At 33.3% G+C, this 26655-nt stretch overlaps 1 protein-coding gene and 1 long non-coding RNA gene across 3 annotated transcripts in view; one reads left to right on the forward strand and one right to left on the reverse strand.

The window, feature by feature from the left end:
- LOC148314012 (uncharacterized) overlaps positions 1 to 21420 on the reverse strand; it is a 37722-nt gene extending 16302 nt beyond the window's left edge. Inside the window, exons 1-3 of one of the 2 annotated variants that reach the window (XR_015838173.1) lie at positions 21345 to 21420; positions 19558 to 19591; positions 19027 to 19171 (exon numbers count right to left, since the gene is read on the reverse strand). This is a non-coding gene — a long non-coding RNA (uncharacterized LOC148314012). The remainder of the gene's footprint in view (positions 1 to 19026; positions 19172 to 19557; positions 19592 to 21344) is intronic. The other variant, XR_015838195.1, reaches the window with a different exon arrangement.
- The window catches only part of net (atonal bHLH transcription factor 8-like protein net), a 39184-nt gene extending 13449 nt beyond the window's left edge, over positions 1 to 25735 (forward strand). The window contains exon 2 of the mRNA XM_088266805.1: positions 21640 to 25735. Within this exon, the coding sequence (XP_088122931.1) occupies positions 21640 to 22328 (689 nt within the window). The 3' untranslated portion in view covers positions 22329 to 25735. The remainder of the gene's footprint in view (positions 1 to 21639) is intronic.
- The last annotated feature ends 920 nt before the right edge of the window (positions 25736 to 26655 follow it).

The raw sequence follows: 26655 nt of genomic DNA on the forward strand, positions 1-26655 counted from the left end.
TTAAAATTTTGCAAACTATGTATATACCACCATTTATTAAATTATATTGTGACACGTGTTTGATGCATTCAACAAAAACAAATATCTCAAACACTGTGTAAAACTTAGCCTAAATTCTGTTAGTTGTTAAAAGATCAGGAGAGGGTAGGAGCTGTTTTTTATCTTTTATCAGTAGAAGCATGGAAAATTGGGGGGAGGCTTTTGTCATCGTCATATTGTCAACAATGGATTTATTTTTATAGATTCCTTATGTTTCCAAATGTTGAGGTTTAAACCTAAAAATTATTTATACTTCATTATAAAGTATGAATAATTTTTACGATTTCGCCGTTTTTATTATATGTGTGACTGTTTCAAACTTTGTGGTTAGCGAACTTTGAAAAATTGTTAAAAATAATTCGTCTTTCCGTAGATTTGTGGCGATACGCATGATTAAACGTTACTCTTTTTTTTAATTCTTGCATCAATGCATACCTATAGAGCTCTCATTCATAGTAGTTTCTCGGAGGTATAATGGTTGTTTTTTTTTTCCTTCTAGAACCACCTGTATTATTGTTTTTTTAGCAAAAAAATATGCACCTGACTAAAAGGATGTTGTTAAATTTTAATAAGGCGATTTAAATTTAGTTTTCGGTCGCTCCTTCTCTCGTATTATAACTCCACGGTCGGGCCTTAGAATTTTACCTGACTTGATTACACCTTATCGACTTCAAGCTAAATCTTCTCTTTTGTTTTTTTTCTTCGTGCCTCTTTTCGGCTCTCTAAGAGAAAAATGGTTCATTATTCGAGCTAAACGATGCTCACAAAAAATTGGCGCCAGCGATGTTATTATTGCTTGTATTTTGTAGCTCGAGACCATCTTAAGGTGTACATACCTTTGAATACGTCTAAAGTGAGCGTAATTTAAATTCTTAATAAATTATCTTAGCATTTTTCCATCATATGATTACTTATGGTGTGTATTAGAAATGTAAGGAAATAAAATAGTACAATATTTTTTGAGAAACTTATGACTTTTACATATAACTTGTTACGTCATCGAAATATTGATATATTTTTTTTATTATTTGGCAGTCACTCAGTGAGAGGATGTTTTTGCCATATTTTTATTTACAAACATAAAAAAATATAACAATTAAAAAATGAAATAAAAAATCATAATTTAAATTTGTTAAGCTTAATCATTTTTAGAAATTATGACCGCAATTCTTTACAGAATAAGGTTCAGAAAGAAGGGTGGATACTTGGGTGGGAAGTTAAGTTGAATTCCTGCCTGGGTTAAGCTATTTAGAAAGTTCTCCTTCTCTCGTGAGCGGACACTGAAATAACGTATGGTCTAAATACGTCTAATAATAGGTTGAATAGTTTCAACTTAATTTGGCACTAATAAGTTTTGAGTGGGGTTCCCCACCTTTCGTAATTAATTTTTAAAAGCACATGTGTCGCTTAACCCCCATTTGTATCTATTCAAATGTGACCCCTATCACTGGAGCGGTGTGTGACTAAATAATAATACGCACAAACGTGTAGCAGATGCTCCCCTGATTAGGGGAGGAATGCGCCCCTGGAAACAGGTGTAGCACCTGACATGGCGGTTACCCTCACCTACTTCTAGGCACCTGGCACAAACAGGTGCGCGGGGCAGTAAAGTGGGAAACTGAAATAAAAAGATCACTTTATTTTCTTGGCGAGTTTTGAAAGCGGTTTTGTTCCTTTATTATTTTCTACGTAGTAGCTTATTTCAAATCAATTGTTTTATACCTCATCAATATCAAGACGTGTAATGTTCATGATATTCCATAGAATTTAATGAAATCGGTTTAGATATAATTTTTAAATACGAATACACTAAATATGTAATTACAATGTGTATTATTTGTACATAGTAATAGTATAAATAAGCATTTAAAAATAATATATTAAATATTTAAATTTTAAATATTATTTCTATCATTATTATCTTCATTGTTTTTATTAGTTGTATTTCCTCAAACGTTGTTTTTATTTATTTAATCAAATTGTTTCAATTAAAAAATAAAATGATGCATGCGGGCAGCGATCCTATCCTAAAAAATTAAAATTTATTAAATAACATTATACTCAAAATTACACTGTATACTACCACTGTAATTACTTGATAATAAATTAAATAAGTTATTTCAAAATTATTTCATTACCTAAATTAAAACTGTGCAAATAAACTCTTTGTGACTTTGCGTTGTTGATATTTGAATTATATTACCCGAAAACTTAATAGGAAACTATTAAAAATAAATGTCCTCAAATACTAATACTCAGACAGTGTTTTGCATTTCCTTGCATTTAAATTTAATTAAACCCATTTCGGCTGCAATAAAATGAATTGGCAATCAGTTTTCTTAAGGTCATTATGTTAAGTGCCGTAATGTGCAACCAGGACTTTCGAATTTTTTGTAAATATAGAAAGTAATCAATGAATTACGGATAAGTGCCAAAAGTGTTTTATTTGTTAATCTTATAATGTGGTTCACACATGTTTCCATTTTTCTTCGCACTTCCTCTCTTATAAACAAAAAGCTCTCCATGGTACTCGCAATACTCGTATGCATATATTGTTCAGCAATGTGCAGGAAATTCTAATGTAACGAATTAAAACGTTCATACGTATGTATCTACATCGTATGAACGTTTTAGTTTTTTTAAGGGAGGGAACAAATGTAGACATCCTGTCTGCACACGAGACTGACACGCGCTAACTTCCGCTCCCTTTCCGCCATGTGATATTGTTTATTGTTTGTAAAACGTAAAGTGTAAACACCATCACAGTCCCTCTCTTGTACTAAGGACACAACGTGTCACTAAAATCATTATTCGGCATGCTCGACATAAAACATACGGAGTTTTTATCCACCTACAAAAATGCGTAATCTAATGGTGCATCGCTGATAACGATTAAAGTTACATATATAAAAAGCTGCTTAACTAAGTATACATTACTATGATTTATTTAGGTTAATAAGTTTCGTAAGTTTTGTTAAGATAGGTACTGTTATAACTACTGTTAAATATGTACATTGTACAAGTGTTGTCTAAGTTACATTTTACATATTTCGATTATTTGAAACTCATGAAACATATTCCTTATTGACATCACAAATATAGATTTATTTAATAAATTTGTTTTATCAGTCGAGTGAGTTTAATTTTTAATAAATTTATTCTTAAAATATTAAATCAATAAAAAAATATTATTAAAAAAAGTAATTAGTTAGAAACTTTTTTTACGAAAAGAAAAATTTAAAACTGGTGTGAATGTCTTAGAAGAAACTCTTTATATGACCGAATATAAGAAGTTTAGGCGTATTGATCTGTTAAAGTATCTTCCCATTTTGTTCATCCAAAGCCATTTTAAAAATCATTAAATACTTTTATTGTGAATATAATTATTATTTATATCGGTAAATTGAACAGCTTTGAACCAATTTCGAATAATTATGCATTTCAATGCGATAAAAATGGTTTTCACAATTTTTATATTTTATAAATAAAAACAGAGAATGAAAACTGTTTGTTTGGAAGTTTATTAAATCATGAAGTTCCTACGAGTATGTAGAGTGGAGATGTTTCTTTAAAGTTGATTAGATCCGTTTGTAGAAATATTAATAATTCCGATTTTTATAATTACAGCAGTATGAAATATAGTATCTAATATCAAGTCGCAATCAGACTGGTTACCTAGTAGTTCATTATCGTAATAAGTATGTCGGGAAGTGTTACAGTTGTGATAGTGATAAAGGCGAAGAAGAACGCGGATGGGGCGCCGACTCGCGGGCGCCGGGCTCCGTACTCCGGGCTCCGCATGCAGACTGGCACTTGGCGCCCCCAATCCCATCCAGCACTCCGATCAGACACTACACTATCTATCGATCAATGATCTCATAACACACTTCTTGATTCTGGGATATTTTTGTGACTTCTCTAAGTAATCATTATGGTTAAAATATGTATATTATATTATAAAAGATACATAGGTACCTTCAAATAACGTAGTAAACCACAACTTGGTAAATACCACTAATTCTCGAGTCCCAGCGGGAAAGTGATTTATACTGCAAAAACATGTATTGAGTACCTGGAGGTCGATTCTAATAGAAAGTTAACTACTTATTGTAGATAAATTTAACATTACTTTTAGACTTTTCTCCTAACGACTGTGTGCATTTTATTGGTTGTCGATCCGGTGAGCTTTTTTGTAATTTATACTTTTTCTGCTTTTAGTTTTAATAAAACAGTACGAAACAATAGGTTGCATACCCGAGAATACTTAAGACCAAAATATTGTTTAGATTTGCTATCCGAGTATCTAATTAATTTACTGCATTCTATTTGCTTAGACTTTTTGTGTCTCGCGCTAATTAATTCATGGCTGAGCAAACAATGCACACAGTACGATGTCTGGTGATAGTAATAATCGATGATAATTATATTCGGTATTACAGAAACACATTTTCTGGGACAGATGAAGCTCGACGGTTGTTCGATATACCTTTATTAGTGACTGGTTGCTTACCTATCACCCGCCGAATAATTCGCCATCTGTTTGCCAGATAATGGATTTACGCGGCACGCGCAACTGTCCACATCTGTGCCCAATAAATGGGACGATTACAATAACCGTTTACTGTGCCGATATTCATCTGGCGGTAGGGTAAAGCCGCAAGTCACACCTGCCCGTGGGGAATAATTGCAATTTTATTGTCGCCCCTTGACCCAACTGTAATATACAGTTGACTCCTGACTGACGACTAATGGCTTATATCTTTATCGACACCTTTAGTCAGAACGAGTGCGATAATGTTTCATGTACCTACAAACACATACACGCGTGATATTATTATGTTAACGCAGCTGATGCATTCTGCAACCATGTAGAACTAGATGGATGTGTCTGGTTCAGTGTTATTATTATTTCATCAATTGATTCGGCAGTCACTTTCTGGTAAAATCTATCCACTATTAATTTAAGTTTTACTTAGTAAATACCACTATTTCTTAAAATTATTATTATTAATAAACACAAGTAGATTCCCTATCGGGTAATCATTACATTTAACGATAATATTCTTAAACATTATATTATTTAGATTCCTTCTAGTGCATTTTCATCTTAAAAATTCATGAATAATATCCAACAGATGTGGTGCTTTTTCTGTAACCTATCCTCCCTTATTAATATGAAAGAGCACTTTACCAAATAACCCGAGTAAAATATTGTATGTAAATTACCTACATTAACTTAAGATGTTCAATCGACTCTCCGAGGGCCCGTCCAGGTTCAAACATATTAAAATACATTGGCGAAAATTCATAAATCTAATGTTAATTCTTATCACCCTTCAATAAGTTTATTTAGGTTAAGATTACTCAGCGATCTTTTGGCTATTGTGTTCAAAATGTCCCTTTTAAGGGTAGGTACTATTGTATGACAAAAGAAAAAGTCCTTCAACCTGTCACACGCGATACTTGGTATTATGCATTTTTGTACTAATTTATCCCTCGGGTGTCTTGATATTTATTTACGTTGTGCCTTTTCTAGTACCATGATCTGTCTCGGAGTAGGTTAGCAGAAGGGAGTAGGGTGACCCCGCCCGATACAGGTGTCTCTACCTGTGTTGTGCTGGTTCTGGGGCAATAGGGGACTGGCGATGCAACTGGCACCGCCACCATTGTTCTACTCTCCTTGCCACCTGTGCCGCGTGGTGGCTTGCCTGATCAATCAATACTTGTCATTAAATTAAAAATTAAATATTATTTTTTGACATCTCATCAAAGATGAAGAAGAATAAGGAATTCTGGGCATTTACGGGGCTGACGACCGTCATAGGCTGGTTTAAGTGATCACTTTACACACGTGTAACGTTCACCAATTCTACCCATTATTGACAACCACACTACTTAAATTCTTGGAAGTTTTATATATATGAACCAATTTTGAAACATTATTCTTGAATCACTAGAACTTCACTAGAGACATCTATTGGTGAGATGAAAAGGATCTTTTTATTAAGCAGAAACTCTTTTATTAGTATGTGACTTCCATATTCTTCTTCATCTTTGATGAGATGTCAACAAATAATATGAAAATAACTCCTGTAATTGGAGATAATCCAGATTTTGTGAACAAGTATTTGGACGCACTCAAAATGTTGTATATAAAAATTAAATACTTCTTTGTTGTGAAAATTTCGTGAATTAACAGTCTTTGCAAACAATCTTCGCTACTTCCAAATTCAAGCATCTCGTCATACATACACGCCGATTATTCCGACACCTGACCACTTTCAAGTATATGAAATACTTCATCATCTCATGTTTTCAACGGTCTTCTTAACTACATTGGCATCATAAATTTGTTTCACTGTTCTTTCTTCACTCACAGGATTCACGTACCCAAACTATCTCAACATACTTTTCCTAATTTTATCGATAATGCCTTGCATTCTTTCCTTCTATCACCATTAGAACATCTGTCATACGTCGTTTTGTCGCACATTTGTCTGAGAAATTGCATTTCTATTGCATTTAGTCTACTTTCAACCTTTTGTCAACTTCATGCTTCGCTTTCATACATACGGGTTGGAACCAGGACTCCGTGTACTGCATTATTACTGCTACGAATTTTTCATCTTGATATTTTGACTATTTTGAATAACACACACGTAATGAATATTTTTGTAAGGATTCAAATAACTTCATTTACTGATTCAGCAGTCATTTTATGGTAAAACCTAGCCATTTTTTAAATAAAATAAATTTTAAGAAATACTGGTATTTACTAAGTCAAACTTAGATTAAAAATTATTAGAATAACGCCTAAAACTACTTCGCATTATCTGTGCTTAAACTCTTGTAAAAAGGTGACTAAACGAAGGCCAAACAAAGGTATTAAAATTTAATGTTAAAACACAATAAAGATATGACATATTAAGAACTAAACAAGTCAATTAAACCGTCGTAAAGCTGTAGTACATGCCTAATCCAATAATGCGCATGAAGAGAAGAGGCGATTTCTACTCGGTGCCTCTCGGCAGGCTACCTGCTCCAACAGGTGTCTGGGCGCCACCACCTGTCTGCTCGCACCCACACACCCACACCCCAACTGCGGCGGGACCTATTCATTACCTCGATCCAATCGTTGGATGTTCCCGCGACCAGAAAGGGAAGGATTAGAAGTTGAATATGTTAATTAAAGGCCGCAACGACGATATTTGGTGGCGTCAAACGTGGGCAGAACGCTCCGATGGAATGCTCAGTACATAAATCACAGTTTTTTTATATTTATTTATATTTATTTTATTTACGAGCATTTTATAACGCTTCTTTTCAATTTATTTAAAGAAAAATATTTACATGATAAAAGGATTAATTGAAGTGGCATTTACCTGAGAATTTCATATTTACGATTAAAGCTCTTACAAGGCGAACGAATGCCGGTGGGGAAAAAACATTGATAAAAGCATAAAACGTGTTTGAACTTTCTGTAATTTTTTACAAGTTTATAATTAACTATCAAACCTGCTTTAGATTTTTTTCGTGTGTTTGTATCATACGATTATAATATTATTAAATCCGGTATCTGGCTTAATTTTTGTACCCCCAAATATAATACTTATTAATTTTTACAGAGTTGGAAATATTTTTATTTTTATTTCATCATACACATAATTACAAATCACAATAATGTGCACTTTTCAGTTTTCCCGTGCAAAAGGCACATTTTGCGGTATTTATTTGCAAAACTTATATGAAAGAAAATTTATTACGAGATGCAATCAAATACGACTTTTTTTCGAGATCTACCCTCTTTCATTATCCATATACGATTTTTTTTTTTAATTTTTGACATCTCAACATAGATGAAGAAGAATAAGGAAGTCTCGGCATTTAAAGGGTTTACGACCGTTATAGGCTTGGTTACTTTACACACGTGTAACATTAACCAATTCTACCCATGATTAAACTGACCATTTATTTTTGTCCCCAAAACGGGACATCTACCAATTTTAACCTTATAGTATGGATATTCAAGAAAATACGTATTTTTTCATAGTTTTTATGTATTATTAAAAAGAAAGGAATTGATAAAGAAAATAAGAGGAATAAACTTTATAAAAATGAAGAAAAAAAGTTGTTTTATATTGCGACAGGCTATGTAAAAACGGGACGGTCCCGTTCAAAACGGGACGTATGGTCACTTTACCCATGATTGATAACCATGGGTAGAATTGGTTAATGTTACACGAAATTAGATTTAATAAATTATTATATTTACGGTTAGAATTGGTTAATGGTTAATGCTACCACACTACTCAAAATATATCTAGAAGTTTCGAAAATTTGAGTAGTGTGGTTGCCAATCACGGGTAGAATTGGTAAATGTTACACGTGTGTAAAGTGATCGCTTAGCCGAGCCTAAGACGGTCGTAAGCCCTGTAAATGTCCAGACTTCCATATTCTTCTTCACTTATATTGAGATGTCAAAAAATGATGTTAAAAATAACTGCTAAATGGAGATAATCTTGATTTGAGAACAAGTATTTGGACACACTCAAAATGTTGTAGATGGATTTATTATTTGACTTGGGTTAACATGGTTATAGATCAATAAGTGGATATTTGTATACCAAGCCTAAGACGGTCGTAAGCCTTGTAAATTCCCAGACTTCCACATTCTTCTTCATCTATGTATGTTGAGATGTCAAAAAATAACGCAATAAATGGATCTCCATCTCAACAAACAAGAAAATACTCTGTATTAGAAGCGCCTGTGATAGGCATTAATGCAAATTAATTCTAAGTTCTAGAAAGCGCGTTCATCAATAAGTTGCAGTTTCCAGTTGGCTCGTGTAAGGCGCGTCCTTGACTCGCGTCATAATCGACGAAATAACGAGCTTGTTTTTTATTTATTTATTTATAATGATGTACGTATAGCTGCTGGTATTTCGTGATGGCGAGGCACCGCCACCGGTCGGGTTAGTCGCGGCAGCGGAGAGCACCTGGCACTCCAAACCAATTATCTATCGATTACAGCTTCCGTTCCACATTAACTAACGTAGCGCTCCCGACCGAACATCTCGGAATACTCCTACTTCTAATACTTCACCTTTTCACCTAGTAAAATTTCTTTACTTACACGTTTTACTCTTACCTATTTTGTATCAATTTCGTTTTTTCCAAATACGTTTTCTTTTTATGTAGGTACATTTCCTCTTACTCTCGGATTTATTTTTAATAAATAAAAATAACCAATGGCAAATCAAAACTTAACGAGGAATCTAGTAAGATTTGATCAGTGTTTCTCAACCTTATCGAATCAAAAAACTCTACGCCCCCCTCTATATTTTTTTTATTTACCAAACAAATTTCGAAAAAGTGAATTACTTCAAATAAAATATGCTATTTTTATTTATTTTTCATAAATAATTAATATGTATTTTGTGTTAAATTAAAATTTAAAAGGAAAATAGTGTGATCCTCGGTCTTGGCTTGAAAAACCGAAATGCGAATAAAGTTCTGAATACTGAAGATTTTTTTCATATTCTTACTATCCATTTTTGCATGGGATTGGGAACTATAATAAAAATAAGTTTATTGACTTTACAAAATGTAAACGAATGAACAAGTCAATCACACACATGCGAATTACCCGACTATAATCTCAACATTTTTACATTGGGCTAGTATTTCCATCTATCACTAAACATAATATAGAAAAGTGCAAATCAAACACATATGTAGTAATGTGCTGCCATCATCTAATCATTAGATTATAAGTGAAGAAGAAAATAAAAATGTGAATGTTAGTTTGTTCAAAATCTTCAATCTTTTTATGAAGAACGGTTTTTAGAAGTCGCCGACTGTTTCATGTCTCCCAAAGGGGCATTCTTCTTCTCCTTTGACAAAATCTTTTAAATTTTAATAACATTTTCTATTTTTTTAATGTACACTACAAATATTTAAAAATTTCAATTTAAATATTTGTAGTGTACGTGTTATTTATCCAAATAAATTTAATTTAGTTGATTAATCCAACAACATTTCAAGGATACCTACCGACAGTGTTTTTTCCGGTATACTAATATATATTGTATAAAAACTGCATTCTGCTTTAAAGCCAGAAGTATAAGTCTCACGATCACCTTGCATTCGTTAAAAAATATATGTATATTGCAGTTTTCATTGCACTACAAGGTGATGAAGAAAAAATAAACACGGAAGAAAAAATAAAATGGGAAGCGATAGACGTGATCAGAAAGCTACATTAAGTTTTGGTGCATTGGGTTTATGAAGAATATTATAAAGAAGAAAGAGAGATTCTAGGTTTATAGCTGGATAGATATGTAGTTGAACTTAAAAAATACAATATACATACATAAATAGACATCAATATAATAAGATTTAATTAAAAAAAATAATAAAAAATCGCTCACTGAGAGTCAAGTATTTTTTTTTGTATTTAAATTAAGTTTTTTGTATTTTGTGTTAACTAATTATACTTAGAAACCTATACCCTTATACCCTGTACTATGACTATTTATTTTGTATACCCACACACAGGCCATGCCTTTGTGGGATCTTTTTTTGTATTCATTTTTATTTTTTATAAATATTTTTTGCTTTTGAATTTATGTAATGCAAAAGAATTTAAAATAAAGAAAAAAAATTTAAATAAGTTTTTTTTTAAATAATGTACCTACAAATAATATGTTAAATGCTGTAATATTCCTGTGCTAGATGGTCTCTGATTCGATTCCCAGGGGGGGGGGTCAAATTAATATAAGTGATTTTTTTACTCTAATATTTATTCAATATTAATTACCCTGGACTGTTACTTGAATCGGAGGGCTAATCACCTTTCCTTCACATTAAGGAATTCACATGACAACACATGTTCACGATCATGATAACACTGCGTTTATATGATGCAGTGCTCTACGCACCTACGGTATGAAGAAGAAAGAATGAAGAATAAGGGTTTGGAGAAGGTGTGTTTACAACATTTTGAGTGTGTCCAAATACTTGTTCACAAAATCTGGATAATCTCCAATTACAGGAGTTATTTTCATTATATTTTTGGACATCTCGAAGAATATGGAAGTCTGGGCATTTACGGTTCTTCTTCATCTTTGATGAGATTTCAAAAAATAATATTAAGTGTGTTTCTGGAAGATATTTATTGCGTTCCGTTCTAACAGGTTGATAATAATTAACAATCATGAGTAATAGAGACACATATGTATCATATTAGGACATCAGACATGTTGTGATTAATAAACAGAAGTGACCTCAAGGAAGCGCTCGACCCGAAGCGAATATTATTTACGATTATTCCCGACGGCGTAGACGTCGATCTCTATTGACCCCTGATCTCATTTATCACATAGAAAAATAATGGTTCATAATACTCTATCGAGGAATTGTGCTAGTGACCAGATGCAAAATATATTTATATATGCCTACATAACGACTCTTGCCCCATCACAATTGAGATTGGGATTATCTTCTTACTTTAAGATGTACTGTATTATATTCCATGCATTTATTTTTTTTAAATATACCATGTATTAAGTGGAAGTGAACTGAATAATTTACTCGACTTCAACAAATATTAAGATTTTTATTGATATTTCAACATAATCAAAGAACACAATTTTGTGTAGCTTTGAGTATGTAAATGATGCCATGGTGATGAAGGGTGGTATTGTTTGCATGCTGTGGTAGTGATTGTCCTGACGAAGAGACGGGTACGTCTCGAAACTGGTAGACATAAAAATATCGGTGAGTGGTTATATACTAATATTATTAACATTTTTGTTCAAAAATAAATAAGTAAAAATGACTAACCATTAAGTAAATGCTTTAAATATTAATAATATTGAGAATATAATCAAAGAAGTTTATTGAGATTAAATCACAGGATTTCATTTATTAACAACAAGCGCTCTCGAGGTAGTATTTAACGAAAATGGCGCTATATAAATTATCCACATTTATTATTATTATTAAAGATAAAAACACTGTGTGGATGCGATACAGATGCCCTATGCGCCATTGTGTACGGATAAGGGTAAAGAAGAAGAATAAGGGTAAGAAGAATAAGAATAAGGACAGAGCTTAAGACTTACCATTGACTGGTTTTAATTATCATTTTATATACTATGTAAAATTACATCATTTTGAGTGTGTCCAAATACTTGTTCACAAATCTGGATTATCTCCAATCACAGGCGTTATTTTCGTGTTATTTTTTGACATCTCATAAAAAATGAAGAAGAATATGGTAGCCTGGGTATTTACGGGGCTGACGACCGTCATAGGCTGGTTTGAGTGATCACTTTATACACGTATAACGTTCACTAATTCTATCCATTATTGACAACCACACTACTCAAATTATTGAAAGTTCTTTATATATGAACCAATTTTGAAACATTGTAAATAAATTAACTGGTCAAATTATAAGCTAAAATAGTAAAAATGAAAATGATATTTTTCAGACTTCCATTTTCTTTTTCATCTTTGAGGAGATGTCAAAAAATAATATGTAAAATAACCATCCTACCCGTTGTTGACAATTATGCTCTAAAATTTAAATTTTATGTATATTTAACACATTTTTAATGTAAATTGCATAGGCGAAGACTATAGTTGAACAAAAACTAAATTTAGCAGAAAATAACCTAGGAACTATTCATGAATATAAGTGTTTTTCCGACTTATATAACAAAAACCGATTTATCAAAGCTGATTACAATCGTAAACATGTTTCAATTTCATCATAACCCCTATTATATTCGCTCTCTCCTGTATTTTTATTATTATTGATGTTTTTGATATTAGTATTTATGTAATTTTTATCTTAAAATATATTTTTCCTTTCATATTTTAATTAGAAATGCGTAAGAAACCTACCTGGTTTTTTAACCGTACGTTGCAAAAGCCCAATAAGGTCTTATTCTCTACATTTTCTTTTTATTTTCCTCATCCGCGGTCACGTTTATCGTTATACATTCAGCCGACAACTGACGAGATGATATCCTTTGCGAGTTGATATACCAATATTGCAAACAATACTGTATCATTGCATACTGCATTATAGATTATGTGTCGTGTCCGCAATACAAAAAGCTGGCGCCTTCAGCGGTTCCGTCGCCGCCATACTATCGTACGAGCACGAGTACCTACCAACATGTATGTAGTACATACAGCAGGAATGGCGAACCTTTTTGAGCCTGAACGCCAAAAAAAAATATTTTCAACAAAATAATATGTCGCATGCCAAATTCCATGGAAATAAAAATGCATTGAATGTTTGTGTAACTTTTTTGTAACATATTTTTAATATAAACAAAGCATTAATATTTCTAAAAAAAAACAAGTACTCATTAATTATAAAATAAAATAAATAAAAAAATAATAAGCTTAATAAAAAAAGTGTGGAACCCTTAAAACTTTATTGTTAGTGAGATTTTTGTTGTTGGATGTTGGATACAATTTTTTCATATCGGGTTCATAGCTTTTTACTTCTTACGTTTTTAAAATAAAAAAAAATATAAAGGTTTTTAGAATTTATGGATAATCATTTTTATTTTTTTCTCTCCATTCGCGTGCCATGCAAAATCGTCTAGTGTGCCATAGGTTCACCATCCCTGACATACAGCATACCATAAGTAGGTACCTCAAATAATGTCTGGTTACTGGTCACCCCGGACGGTTACACGTTAGACATGCAGCTACCAGAAGTTGACTATTTTTTACAATAAGCCCTTTGTTTGCCGGCCATTATTGATTTTGCTTCTTTGGTCGCGTATGTTATTCGCGGAGGAGCGAGGATTCGTTCACGTTCGATCTGAGAGTCCGTAAAAACAGAAGCGAACGGATGCTTACCGCTCACGATGTCTGACTTTTTCCGTCTCGTCGCTGAACTTCTTACATAATGCAATTTGGAATTCTTTGCGGGTATTGCCTCCACCGCATCCAACCAACTACGAGTAGACATTCAATTCACATGATTTAAAACTACTCATTATAAGATTTACGTAATAATTTTTAAAAATTATTTTATTAATCAAAGGTAATATACCTTATAAAATAATAGGCAATTAAAATATTAAAAGTGCTTAAAGACAATCAATCAGAATCTGGAATCTAGCCGTATTAATTATTATTATAATTATTTGGAAATTTTACAGAACCGTTACAGACATAAATACACTAACATTAATGAGTAAAAAAAACAGGTATTTATAACATTCCATTTACAAAATTTCACATATGTAATTTAATGTAAATACCTGAAAAAGGGCGGGAGGGAGGAAAAGGGGAAAAGGGAAAGATCAAAGCTCAAGTCCAAGACAAATTATGGGAAAATTGGGACACACCACGATATGAATATCGACCTACTATGTACGCGATCTCAGTGCTGACAATGTCAAGAAAAACATCGTTGACCAATTTTGATGAACGATAAATATAGGAACCTTGTTTTGAGTTTGTTCTATATTTAATATACAAAAGTCGAGGAAATTAGAAGAGTACATCAGAACACACGATTGTGGCTATCCTGTTTTCGGGCGAATATTGCTATATGTAGAAAGAAATTCCACTCGTTTATCGTAACAGTTTGGTTAATTTCGCGGCGTGCAACTCTGACACATTGTATCTGCGTACGTTTGAATAATTATAATATACGGTTTATTGACGCTTTTCCCTTCCATCGCTCGTCACTCTTGCTGCTTATTATGACCATAACGCCCGATCGACGATTACTCCCGCCCGCTGGTAATGATCGACCATCAGCTGTAATCTGTGGCGGGGTGCAGCCGAGTGTCTGTCTGCCTATGTCTAGCATGCGCGATGTGTTGTGCCATTCCCATTCCACAAATAACCGGCCCAGTCTGCAGCTGTCGGCTGTCCACGCGGAAGACGTTCGCGACATGTCCCCTGTCCCCTGATGATTGACGTCGCCGTATTATGCTAGTGCGAGCTCGTTTATTTCACACTCCGATTGCTCATACGAGTAATCGCCGAACGCCACTTTGATACGCATTATGTGTATATGATATTATTATAATACTTACCTGTTCCGAGTTTGTACTAAATATCGAACTTGTATGTACATATCGCTCACTCCTTTCAAGAACGTCATAAATCAAAAAACTTGATTTTTCAGGAGAACGTTTTTAAAGTTTAAAAATATAACACAATATATTAAAAATAAATATCAAGTCACTTATTGAACTTTTTACTGTGCAACAGATCTTTTTAGGTAAAACCTGAGGGTTTTTTCCACATTTGAAAAATATTTATTATATTTAAAAAAATAATTAAACAAGGCCTTTTCTTCAAAATTCAAAAACAACATTTTCTGTCCTGTAGCGGGTAAATATAAAGTTTAAAAAATGCCTCTTTTGCTGGGATATAGTACATTTTCTGGGCATTCCGAAAACATGCACAAATGAAAATTGGCGATTTTTGATTTATGACGTTCTTGAAAGGAGTGAGCGATATGTTGATATTTAGGTAACCCTCCAGTGAAGTACATGAGCTTAGAAAGATCGACCATCACAAGTTAACATTCAATTCATATGAATAATTCACACATCCGATAAATCGCAACTCAATTTTCTTTAAACCCATTAGACTTTTTTTTTCTTCAATTTTAGATTTTTTTTCCATTTTCGTATTGAAAAAATAAGTTTCTATTCGAAATAAATGTATGGTTTTGAAAAGAAAAGAGCAGCTCGGGTAGCCGGCCGCTTACTGAATTCTGTGTTCCCGCGTAATGCCTTAATATTTACTCACTATTTATATAATTTAAACATTTTTAAAAATCTTCTGATTTTATCAATCAAAGGTACCTACACTGTTAATATAGTTAGATGTGTTGTACATTATATATTATAATAAACCAAAAAAACAAAAACGTTTAATCTTGATTTTTCGGACTAAGCCGTGAGAGGATAGCCGTGGATGTATTCATAAAAGTAAATGGTATCATTTGGGATTAGTAAATTTCAAAAAATTACTCAATATATGCATTGTAACCGTAATCTCAAAAAATGGAAGTAAGAAAATAAAGTATGTGCCCACATAAATATTGCAATTAATACTTTGAAGTACAAACCACAAAAATATGATATTTCATAATACATATTACAAACACGTGGCGCCACTGGGAGTAAAGAATTCAAATACTTTTTCAGGTGCTAGAAAAGTGTCCAATTATAGACGAAGGTGACTCACGTTTAGTAAACGGCTTCAACCGTTTTCTTTGACATTACGTTACGACTCCTAACCTGACCACTTTCAAGTATTTGGCATACCTGATCGTGCCATGTTTTTCTCGGTCTTTCTCTGCTCCTTTTTCCACTTACATTCGCCTCATAAATTTGTTTTACCGTTCTTTCTTACATGTCCAAACCATCTCAAAACACCTTTCTAGTAAAAAATCACACAATATATTTTATAGTATGTATATCTCTGGGACGCCGGTTTTCTATAATAAATATTTTTATATCATACAAACATGATTTAGAATTTGCAGTTAACAATGAAAATATTAAGTTAATAAAATATTGTAATAAAAAATTCTTAAATAAAAAATTGAATGGGTAAATGCCAAGAGCTAGTGGGAATTACCAAGCGATTGATATGAAAAATAGGATACGTATAGATTTTACAACAAAGAGACTGACGAATCAATTAATGAAATGAATAAAAATTAAATATAGAAGTGTGATCTGTCCGAAAAACACCTCAAATCATAAAACGTCTTTGTTTTTTTTACAATATAAAAAATATGGTTCTGAATTACGTATTTATTTCTTCAACATGATATTAAAGACGGTTAGGCATTAACTTATTTCTATTTAAAACAATAATATTTTGTCTCAAATCTAAAAATCGATAATCTTATACCAACTGTTATAGTCTGCAGTAACTGAAATATTTTCACGAAAATGCTTATCGCAACGTTGGAATTGATTGGAAATATAAAATGAATGAATGAAAAGCCGTTCGGCCCTGTCTAGCTGGCGCCACTATTCCCCTCCCCTTCTCTCCCCCAACCCCTCGACATTGGTCCACTCTTAACCCTCTTCACACGAAGACCATTGTAATATATTCCGAATAAACAATAAAGGTTGCCGCACACACGTCGTCTTATCACTTCCAATTAATGAATGGTCAGTATCATCACGTATACTCGTCCTCATTCCAACCATTATGTCGGAAGCTTAAAAATAACTTTGAAGGGACAATCTTTATGTAAATTACGCGTGACCTATTGTGTATTATTACCTATTTTATTTTATTAATGCACATTTAAATATTTATCTCTATTCATACGTGTTACGACACATTTATGTATCTATTATGTATCTACGTACATACGTATGTATATACGATTGCGACATTTCTGTTATTATGTATCGTGGATAAATAATAACGTTCTTAATCTAAAATACCATTCGGATAAATCGCACATATGTTGCATGACACAAACTGAGAGCTTTTCAATAATCTTTGTGATCGTTCAGAAGAATTGTTTTATTTTTCGTAAAACTCTTTTCAGTTCTTAATGTGGTATATTTATTCATGTTTCTTTTTCTATTCATTCTTATTTTTTTTACGAAAAACGTATTTATAAAATTATGTAAAAAATTATGTTGTAGACTAGTGTATTATGAATCTAATTTATTCAGTATACTGCTATTAAAAATTCGTTATTTTTCTTTTCAATAACTGTATGAAGAATTTTCAGCTTAAACGTTTTGGCTTTTTTAATAGTAGTGCCGTAATGAAATTGAATTCACGATAAAAAAAATTATTTTATCATTTGTAAGTAAAGCGTTTACATATAAAATAAATTTGTAGGCAAATACTACATTTTGATCCTATTAAATTGTATTATCTCCTTCCCCATACTTCAGCTGTATGGAAAAAATAAAACTTATCGATTTCTGATATTTTTAAACCTTATTCAATTAAGAAAAACCTGAAGTTCTCATTTATATTTTACTTGTAATACCTTTACGTCCCGGGTCATATTTGTTTATGGTCAATCAATTATTCTATTATATTTATAATTCCATATCTATTCGCGAAATGTTAAATCGTACTCCTCTTGTTCTGGCGACATTAGACTCGAAGATTTCAAAATAGAGAATAGCATAAGATCTTCAAGATTTTTACTCCAGATATGGAAAACTAATGGCGGACGTACCTGGTTTAAAAAAAACTCCAAATGGAAAAATATTTTGTTTTTTAGTAAGATCTTCCATCTCGATGTTATGTCGCATAAGGTCTGGGCACTGCTCACTGCCTATGGATCTCTGTAAGACAAGGTGCGTTACATCACCATATTGCGAATGTGGACAAGATATAGGGGATGCAAACCATGCGTTCTTTCAGTGTCCGCTCACAACAGAGAAGGAGAACTTTCTAAATGGCTTAATACAGGCAGGAATCCAACTCCCCACCCAAGTATCCACCCTTCTCTCTGAACTGAATTCTAGAATTGCGGGCATAATTTCTTAAATGATAAAGCTAAATGCATTTTTATTATGAAAATTTTATAAATTGTTATTGTATTATTTAAATTTTTTTCGCTTCGGAGTTCGATTCCCAGAGGGGGGTGAAAATAAATACATCTTAGTGATTTTCACGCTTATATTTATTTAATATTACTCCGGACTGGTCCCTGAAGCGCAGGAGTGATCATGCCTTCATGTAAGTAGCGATCAATATAACACTGCGTCAATACGATGCAGTGCCCTATGCACCATTGGATGCGGATAAGGGTTAGAAGAAGAGGAATAAATAAAAATAAGACTTGACATTGGCAGAAATATCCTCTCACTGTGCCGAATAAAAAAAAATATTTAAATCCGGAAAATTTGAAGTATGCGGTTACTCAATGCTAGTGAGCTTTTAAAGCAGAGGCGTTATTGTGTAAAGTTCACTCTGGTTAATGTACGTGCGTACCTGTTATAGGTTTAACAACGCAGTAAGGTAGGCTCGAAAGTGTTCCGACATTCCTTCCAGGATCGGGAACGGAATAGTAGAGTGCCCGCAGCCCTCCGAGGCTCCTCGGGCGTAGCACGTCTCGGGCGGCGCCTTTGCCCATCACCTAAAAATATTCCCACAGACCCGACTGAAAACCTACCGCATCCAATACCCGACACATCTAACAAAAAGCTCGATCCAACGTATCACTCGATTCAAACAGAGATGAGTCAGTCGAGTCCTTTTTTCTTAAAGACCTGGACTATGTGCAGTTCAGTATCATTCCCCGCCATATGGAAATGTGGTCCATCTCGATCCTCTCTCACACATGCGAGATGCAGCATACAGCGCTCCGATCAGACATCTGACGCACACCGCTGCACGCACCGCCCCGAATGCATAACTGTCAAGATTCTCCGGATAGGTTTTTTTTTATTATCTTGCCGATCGTCGGGATAACAGGTAAAAAGGTGTTATTAAATTTAGGAATTCGACTTCGTTAGCACTCACCTGTAGCGCCTGCAAAGCTTAACCGACAGCACATCTGTAAATACAAACAGTACTTATACACCAACTAAATTTTGTACCTACATACTAGAGTAATAATAAATTACTTATATTTATGGTACGTATTACAATATCATTAACTTTACATTAAACGATTGTTATTCGTTTTTTTTTTACAATATTATTTACGTTGTTTCAATTAAAAATATTTTTTCATATATTTTTATTTCTCAACACATTTTTACTAAATTCCTTAAAATCCCTATTTTTTTGTCACAAAAGAATTGTCTTTTTACAATATAATTCATATACTTCTATTTTAAAAGATACGTAAGTTCTTAAGACATTTTTATTATAATTATACCTCTTGAAATTAGATTAGTTATTTTGTTTTAAATATAAGCATGTCAGTTATTATACCAAACATATACGTACATATGTATGTATATCGTTATACATATTACTAAAAAAATATGAACCGAATATTTTCATTTTATATTTATCTTTTACCTGATAAATACCACTATTTGTTCAAATGTACTGTGACACGTGATCCGATGCATTCAACATCATTATCAAACACCGTGTTACGTGTTACTGAAAATTGATTGATATTATCACATTATCACAGAGTGACTACCGAATTGGTTAATGAAAAATCACATTTTAACTTCATTTAAAATGTATGTAATTACAATCTGAAGGAACGTACATATAACTAAAAGGCGTTGATTTCTCACAAGTTCCATGATAACAAAAGTAATCTAAAAAATAACATTAACATAAGCATTAGTATTCTTAATATTTTAAAGTATTTACTTTGTGGTTAGTAATTTTTTATTTTTTTACAAAAATGTTAGTAATGTTAGTATATAATTACATAGTAATGTTACTCGTCGGTGAGTGGTTATTATTAATATTACTATCATTTTCGTAAAAAAATACAAAGTAAATATCTAACATGTTTATTATAAAATGTAAATCAAAGGCGCTTGGAATTTGTGCCAGATAGTTCTCATTATGTACGTAACATGTGTTGGTATAGTCGAGAACAAAATACAGAAGCGATAGATTGTTCCGCCAAAGCTATAAAACAAGCAAATAGTTTAGCGCGCCACTCGCTGTCTCGGTCGGGCCACGGGCCCACTGCCCAATTCGCGGCTCGGAAACAGGTTCTCCTTAGGTACCCTTTTATGTTGTTATTAAATAAATGCGTTTTTTAATCTCCCGCATATGCTCGAAAGTTGTGTGGGAAAGAGGCTGTAATAATTGCTACTTCTCTCTCTTGAACCGGGCAATTTCGCAACAATCTGCGCGTTTGTCACTCTGGGAGCTTTTTTATATTCGCGCAGCTTTTCAAGTATGTATGGCCGACGATCGGCGGACGATGATGATTTAATTACGTACCGACGTACGTCATTGGCGCCGCGACTTACTGATTAGGAGACCGATATCAAACTGTCAATTTATTCATATATTTAATAGGAAACAAACTACGTTCTAATAATCTAATGGTTTTTAATTTTTTAAGTCAAAATGAATTCTTACACCAATAAATAATTGTCAAGAAATAAAGAATTGATCCAATACGATCCTAATAAGTATTAAAATGTACGCTAAACTCAAACCGTATAAAATTCAAGTTTCAGAGACTGCCCGTATTGTAAAAGTTTTATTTTATTTTTGACATTCTTCCTTATTCTCTCTGCCAACGCCCCACATCCGCAAAACGTATGTACAAACGTACGAGTTAAGTATAAAGGATGGATATTTATCGAATATGTACGTACACACTCGTAGGTAGGTACTCGCGACTAGTTAGCGTGATGGCACGGGCGCGGGCGCCGCCGTCGCCGTCCGGATCCGTCGGACATCTGGACTCCTTTGGCAATCCGCCATTCGCGGTGGGCCTCCGCCTTCCGTACTCCGCGCGCATCTGTTATTACGATAAACATAACAACGTTTATTATTTGTTTACGCCTCTCCTCATCACGCGCACTCTCGAATAACAGTAAGATACGCTGTTTGTTTACGTCGGGCGCTCGATCCGAATGTAAATTAATCGGCTTCTCGTCTTTGTTTCAGACCTAGCGTCGCCCAACACCCCCGAGAAGGACGCGGGATTCTGCTCGGGAGGAGAGGATGACGACTCCGAGGAGAGCGCGCGCTCCAATTCGGACGACTCCGGCCTCAAGATGGGCCGCTCGGCCGCGGCCAGGAGCAAGCGCAAGGGGGCTCCGGCCATCACGGTCGTCGCGCCCGAGAAGAGGGTGCGCTACGCGGAGACGGAGCCCTGGGAGGGCCGGGTGCCCCCGCACCCCGCGGTGCTGCCGCGCCCGCCGGGGGGGTTCCTCAGCGTGGAGGCGCTGCTGGGTCGCGGCGCGCCCCCGGAGCCGGCGCTGCCGCCGCCGCCGCCCCCTCCGCCGCCGCCGCCGCCGCGGGAGCAGCGCAACTACAAGAACATGACTCGCGAGAGACGAATCGAGGCCAACGCTCGAGAGAGAACTCGAGTGCACACCATCAGCGCCGCCTTCGACACCCTCCGCAGGTCCATCCCCGCCTACTCGCACAACCAGAAGCTGTCCAAGCTGTCCGTGCTCAGGATAGCGTGCTCGTACATCATGGCCCTGTCCAGAGTGGCGGCGGCCGAGGACGAGGACGGCAACGGGGGCGCCGCGGGGCCCGACGGGGAGCCCACCCTGGCCGAGTGCATCGAAAGTGTTTCTAAAACGATACAGACTGAAGGAAAACTTCGAAAGCGAAGAGACGAGTAACATTACCTTTCTACAGTGAGCGCGAATGAACGCGCGATTAATATACTTATGTAGTTGGAAATCATCGCTTATCGTGATTTTCCTTGTATAAAATGAATATGTACAATTTACATCTTGCATATTATGAATTTTAATTAGGTCACGTTGGTTTCTGCCATGTACATAGAGTGATAATCGATACTATTTAGGTACAAATTTTTGGGTCGACCAGATTTCAGAATGTTCTTAGTGTGTCATATTTTAAAGGGTTGTTTGACATCATCATCACTCAGTCAACTCACCGCAAACTAAATACATATATCTACATACAATTTTAAAACATTTAATTAAAAACAGCTTACGGGTATTTTATAATTATATAAAACCATGTATTAATGATAATGAATCTGAAATATTTTAAAGAAAATTAATGTTCCTTTTAAACCCACAAAAATATGTTCAGTTCTACTGTATTTCTTAAATTCATTGCTTTCATTATGAGCCGAAACGTCTGAAATTTTACCCAATTATTACGAAATTTTCATCGAAACTACAGATTCTTAAAAACAGTTACAAATATACATTGATATTATATACATTTTAAAGTAAATTGTTATAGAAATTCAAGCTTACATCTTTATTTTACTCCATAAACCATTAATTAACATAAAGCAAGATTCTTATTACAATAAATTTTACGAATTTTATATGCTGAATAATAATAATTATCATCGTCCCATTTCTTCTACTCAAATATTAGATATTTTTAAATATGTCGTGTTATAAATAATGTAATTTAATAATGTTAAAATTATCAGATAATGTCCCTGAAAAAATAATAAATTAAAATGATGTCATCACTTTTGAATTAGCTACGTATTTATTTTACTAAAATTATAATGAAATAAGTCATAACGATGTAATTTATCTGGTCGAAATGCATTTTATCTTTAAGGGGGTACCTATGTATGGTATCTAATACATCTTTATCCTAATTTTTACTTTTTTTGTCTGTGATGTAAAATTATTATGCGACATTAATTTGTCTACCCAATACTCGCTTATCGCTCACTTCTCGTCCGTTCAGTATGACAATAATACTTAATGTCTTATGAATAATTATTGCATTATATACTAATTATTAGGAATCAAATATATTAATACATTTAAAGCAATAAATAAAATAAACGCCATTAATTTTTAATAAGAATAAGGTAAAATATGTTCCAATATTTATTATGAACGTACCTGACAATATTACTTAAATTTAATTAAACGGATATTTTCCTACGACCTGTAGAATTATTCTTTGATTGGGTTGAGATCTCTACACGAGTAATGTATAATTCACTGTCAGCATCTACTAATACACTTAACGAATAAATACTAAAAAAAGTATAAAGACTGAAATATGCAAATTTACAATAAGTTTATTGAAATATTAACATTAAACTCATATTTCTATCTGTTAGAAATCGTTGTCCTAATCTCAAATTGTTCTGAATATATGTTCGTGATATATGATGTTCGTTTATGTACTTTACACATTTATTTGCATAAATATTACAATTTTTGCTGATATTTCAAAATAAATGAAAAAGTCTATAACGATCAAAACATGGATGTCTGGGTATTAACAGGGCGTATTATTTATCATAAGCTAGTTTAAGTATTGTACAATTGTACACTTGCCATTCTACCCATGACTGACAACCACATCGTTCAATTTTTGGGACTTGTATATATCGCTCACTCCTTTCAAGAACGTCATAAATCAAAAAACTTGATTATTCAGGAGAACGTTTTTAAAGTTTAAAAATTCAATACAATGTATTAAAAATAAATATCAAGCCACTTACTGAACTTTTTACTGTGCAACAGATCTTTCTAAGTAAAATCTGAAGGTTTTTTTCTCCATTTGAAAAATATTTAGTGTATTTAAAAAAAATAATTAAACAATACCTTTTCTACAAAATGCAAAAACAACACTTTCTGCCCTGTAGAGGGTAAATATTAAGTTAAAAATATGCCTCTTTTGCTGGGATATAGTACATTTTCTGGGCGCTCCGAAAACACGCACACCTGAAAATTGACGATTTTTTATTTATGACGTTCTTGAAAGGAGTGAGCGATATGTCGCAAAAGACAAAACATGTTTTTTCCGTGAGTATTCCCATCACAATATACTTCATCTTTGTTGAGATATCAATACAAATCTTGAAATAAATAACTCTTGAAATCTTGAAATAAATAAAGTGTAGCAAAGCAGGCATTTGTGAACAAAATTATTACATAATATTTTGAAGCATGAGTTTTTAAATTATATATCGATTTTTTCTCATTCTAATGCATTGAATTACCGCCAAATTGAATCTGATCTCGAAATGCATTTTCCAACTCTATTTAGTTTTGTCAAAACTCGAGGAAAAGCTCTTTACATTTTACATATATGGTATCTTCATAATATTGTGTAATTAAAAGCTCAATTATCCACCTGTCTTAGTTTTGTCCATAATTTTCTTGAAATCTGAGAGGACCCAGACGCGCGGGCATTCAACAAACCTCGATTGAACGAATTCACAAAATAAATCACAAGGCTTTTAGTATTATATTTTACTTTATATAACAGAGTCGGTGACAGTTTTTATAGTTTTTCAATAGTGTAAATGGCCACTTGACCAGTTCAATAAAACAAGGATTACTTTTAAATCATACCATGTCTACTTTGTGATACATCTATGGTATATGTTACTTTTTCTGGAAATGAAAAACTTTCGAAATACCGCTTTAGTTTTGATCTCTACTATTTTATTATTTAAGGCAAATTTCATTCAAATCATGTATGTGTCACAGTGTAAATATTGTATATTTTGTATTATAGTCAACGACATGTTTTGTTTATTTTAATTTCTACTTGAATATTTTGGTGCCTTAATAAAGTATTCGTACTACCTATACGAGTATGTATGCACGTAAAGTACAACACGCTTAATTATGTATGTAAAGATTTATTTAAAATAATCACAAATAATACAGCTGTAAAATTTCTTTGATATTTCACAGTTCCGGCTGTTACCTTCTTGGCGCTTAGGTCCGAAGTTTTAATAGTCAAACCTTCGTCTAAAGTTCATAGGCTCTCAAAATTTGTTAGATGAGGCGCCTCCCTTATGCCCTCTAAGCGCCTTATCTGACCCCCCCCCCTAAGGCTGGTGCTGTATACACATAAAAAAGTATACACACGAGTCTGTTGTTTTTATACATGAAAATAAAATGTTTTTGATTTTTATCTACTTATTGTTATCAAATATTTAGTAAGTTTGTCATTGTATAATATATTTCAGCATTTGAACCTGATTCTCGTTAAAACATGTAAATAGATACGCGACTTTTATAATAAATGTGTAAAATAAAAGTGAAATATTGGAAAATAATTTATTGTTTTTCTTAACAAATTTTCCTTTCCTTAATTCCTAAATACCTACTTATATAATAAATCTCTACATTAAAAAAATTAGAGATTCTGTACGCATGGTAAAACTGTCTCCACAAATAAATTCATACTATTAATAATTTATTCGTCTTTCTTCTTTAATACCCATACGCGTCCAAATGGTACATAGGGCACCTCATTGGATCGACGCGATATAAACTTGATCGTTAATCAAATGTCCCGCGCTCTAGATCTGAGAGGAATGATCCAACGAGTTTTAATAAAAATAAAATAATTTTATAAAATATAAATCCAAAATGCATTACAAAAAAATACAAATACAGTATGCATTACAAAAAACTACGTAGGAGTATACTGATACGAATCAAAACTTCCAAATATTTTTGAGAGAATTTACTAATTCATTTTATTGAAAATGCATACATATATAGTACATGTGTGAGTAGTCCACTTGCAAACCACGTTATGTCAAAAAATTAAGTTTTTTAGCCAATGGCGGCAATCGGTAGAATATTTAAATTATTAACGTCTATTTTTAACAAAATCTACCAAAATCATGGTTAAGAATAAAATGGAATAGAAAAATCAATACTCCAGCAAAACTAGCTATGCCGACCGACACTTCACTTTCAAAAATCTCTCCAAAAAGCTCAAATCGGTATAAGATTTAATCTTCTAGTGCCGCCATTGGCTAAAAAACATTTTTTAACATAAAATGTTTTGCAAGTGGACTACTCATGTTATCAATTATTTACTGTCATTCAGATTCAAATCTAGTACAATATCTGTGTACATAGTAAATAAAGTTTTTAGAAGAATAACTAATTAACACCTATTTCCATGTTTCAGTCCGCGTGAAAAGCGCCATCTATCAACACGAAGCTGAAATATTTAAAA

This window comes from Brachycentrus maculatus, unplaced genomic scaffold, assembly GCF_059751285.1.
Source record: "Brachycentrus maculatus isolate JH-2025_06_01 unplaced genomic scaffold, ASM5975128v1 h1tg000003l, whole genome shotgun sequence".
Taxonomy (NCBI): Eukaryota; Metazoa; Arthropoda; class Insecta; order Trichoptera; family Brachycentridae; genus Brachycentrus; species Brachycentrus maculatus.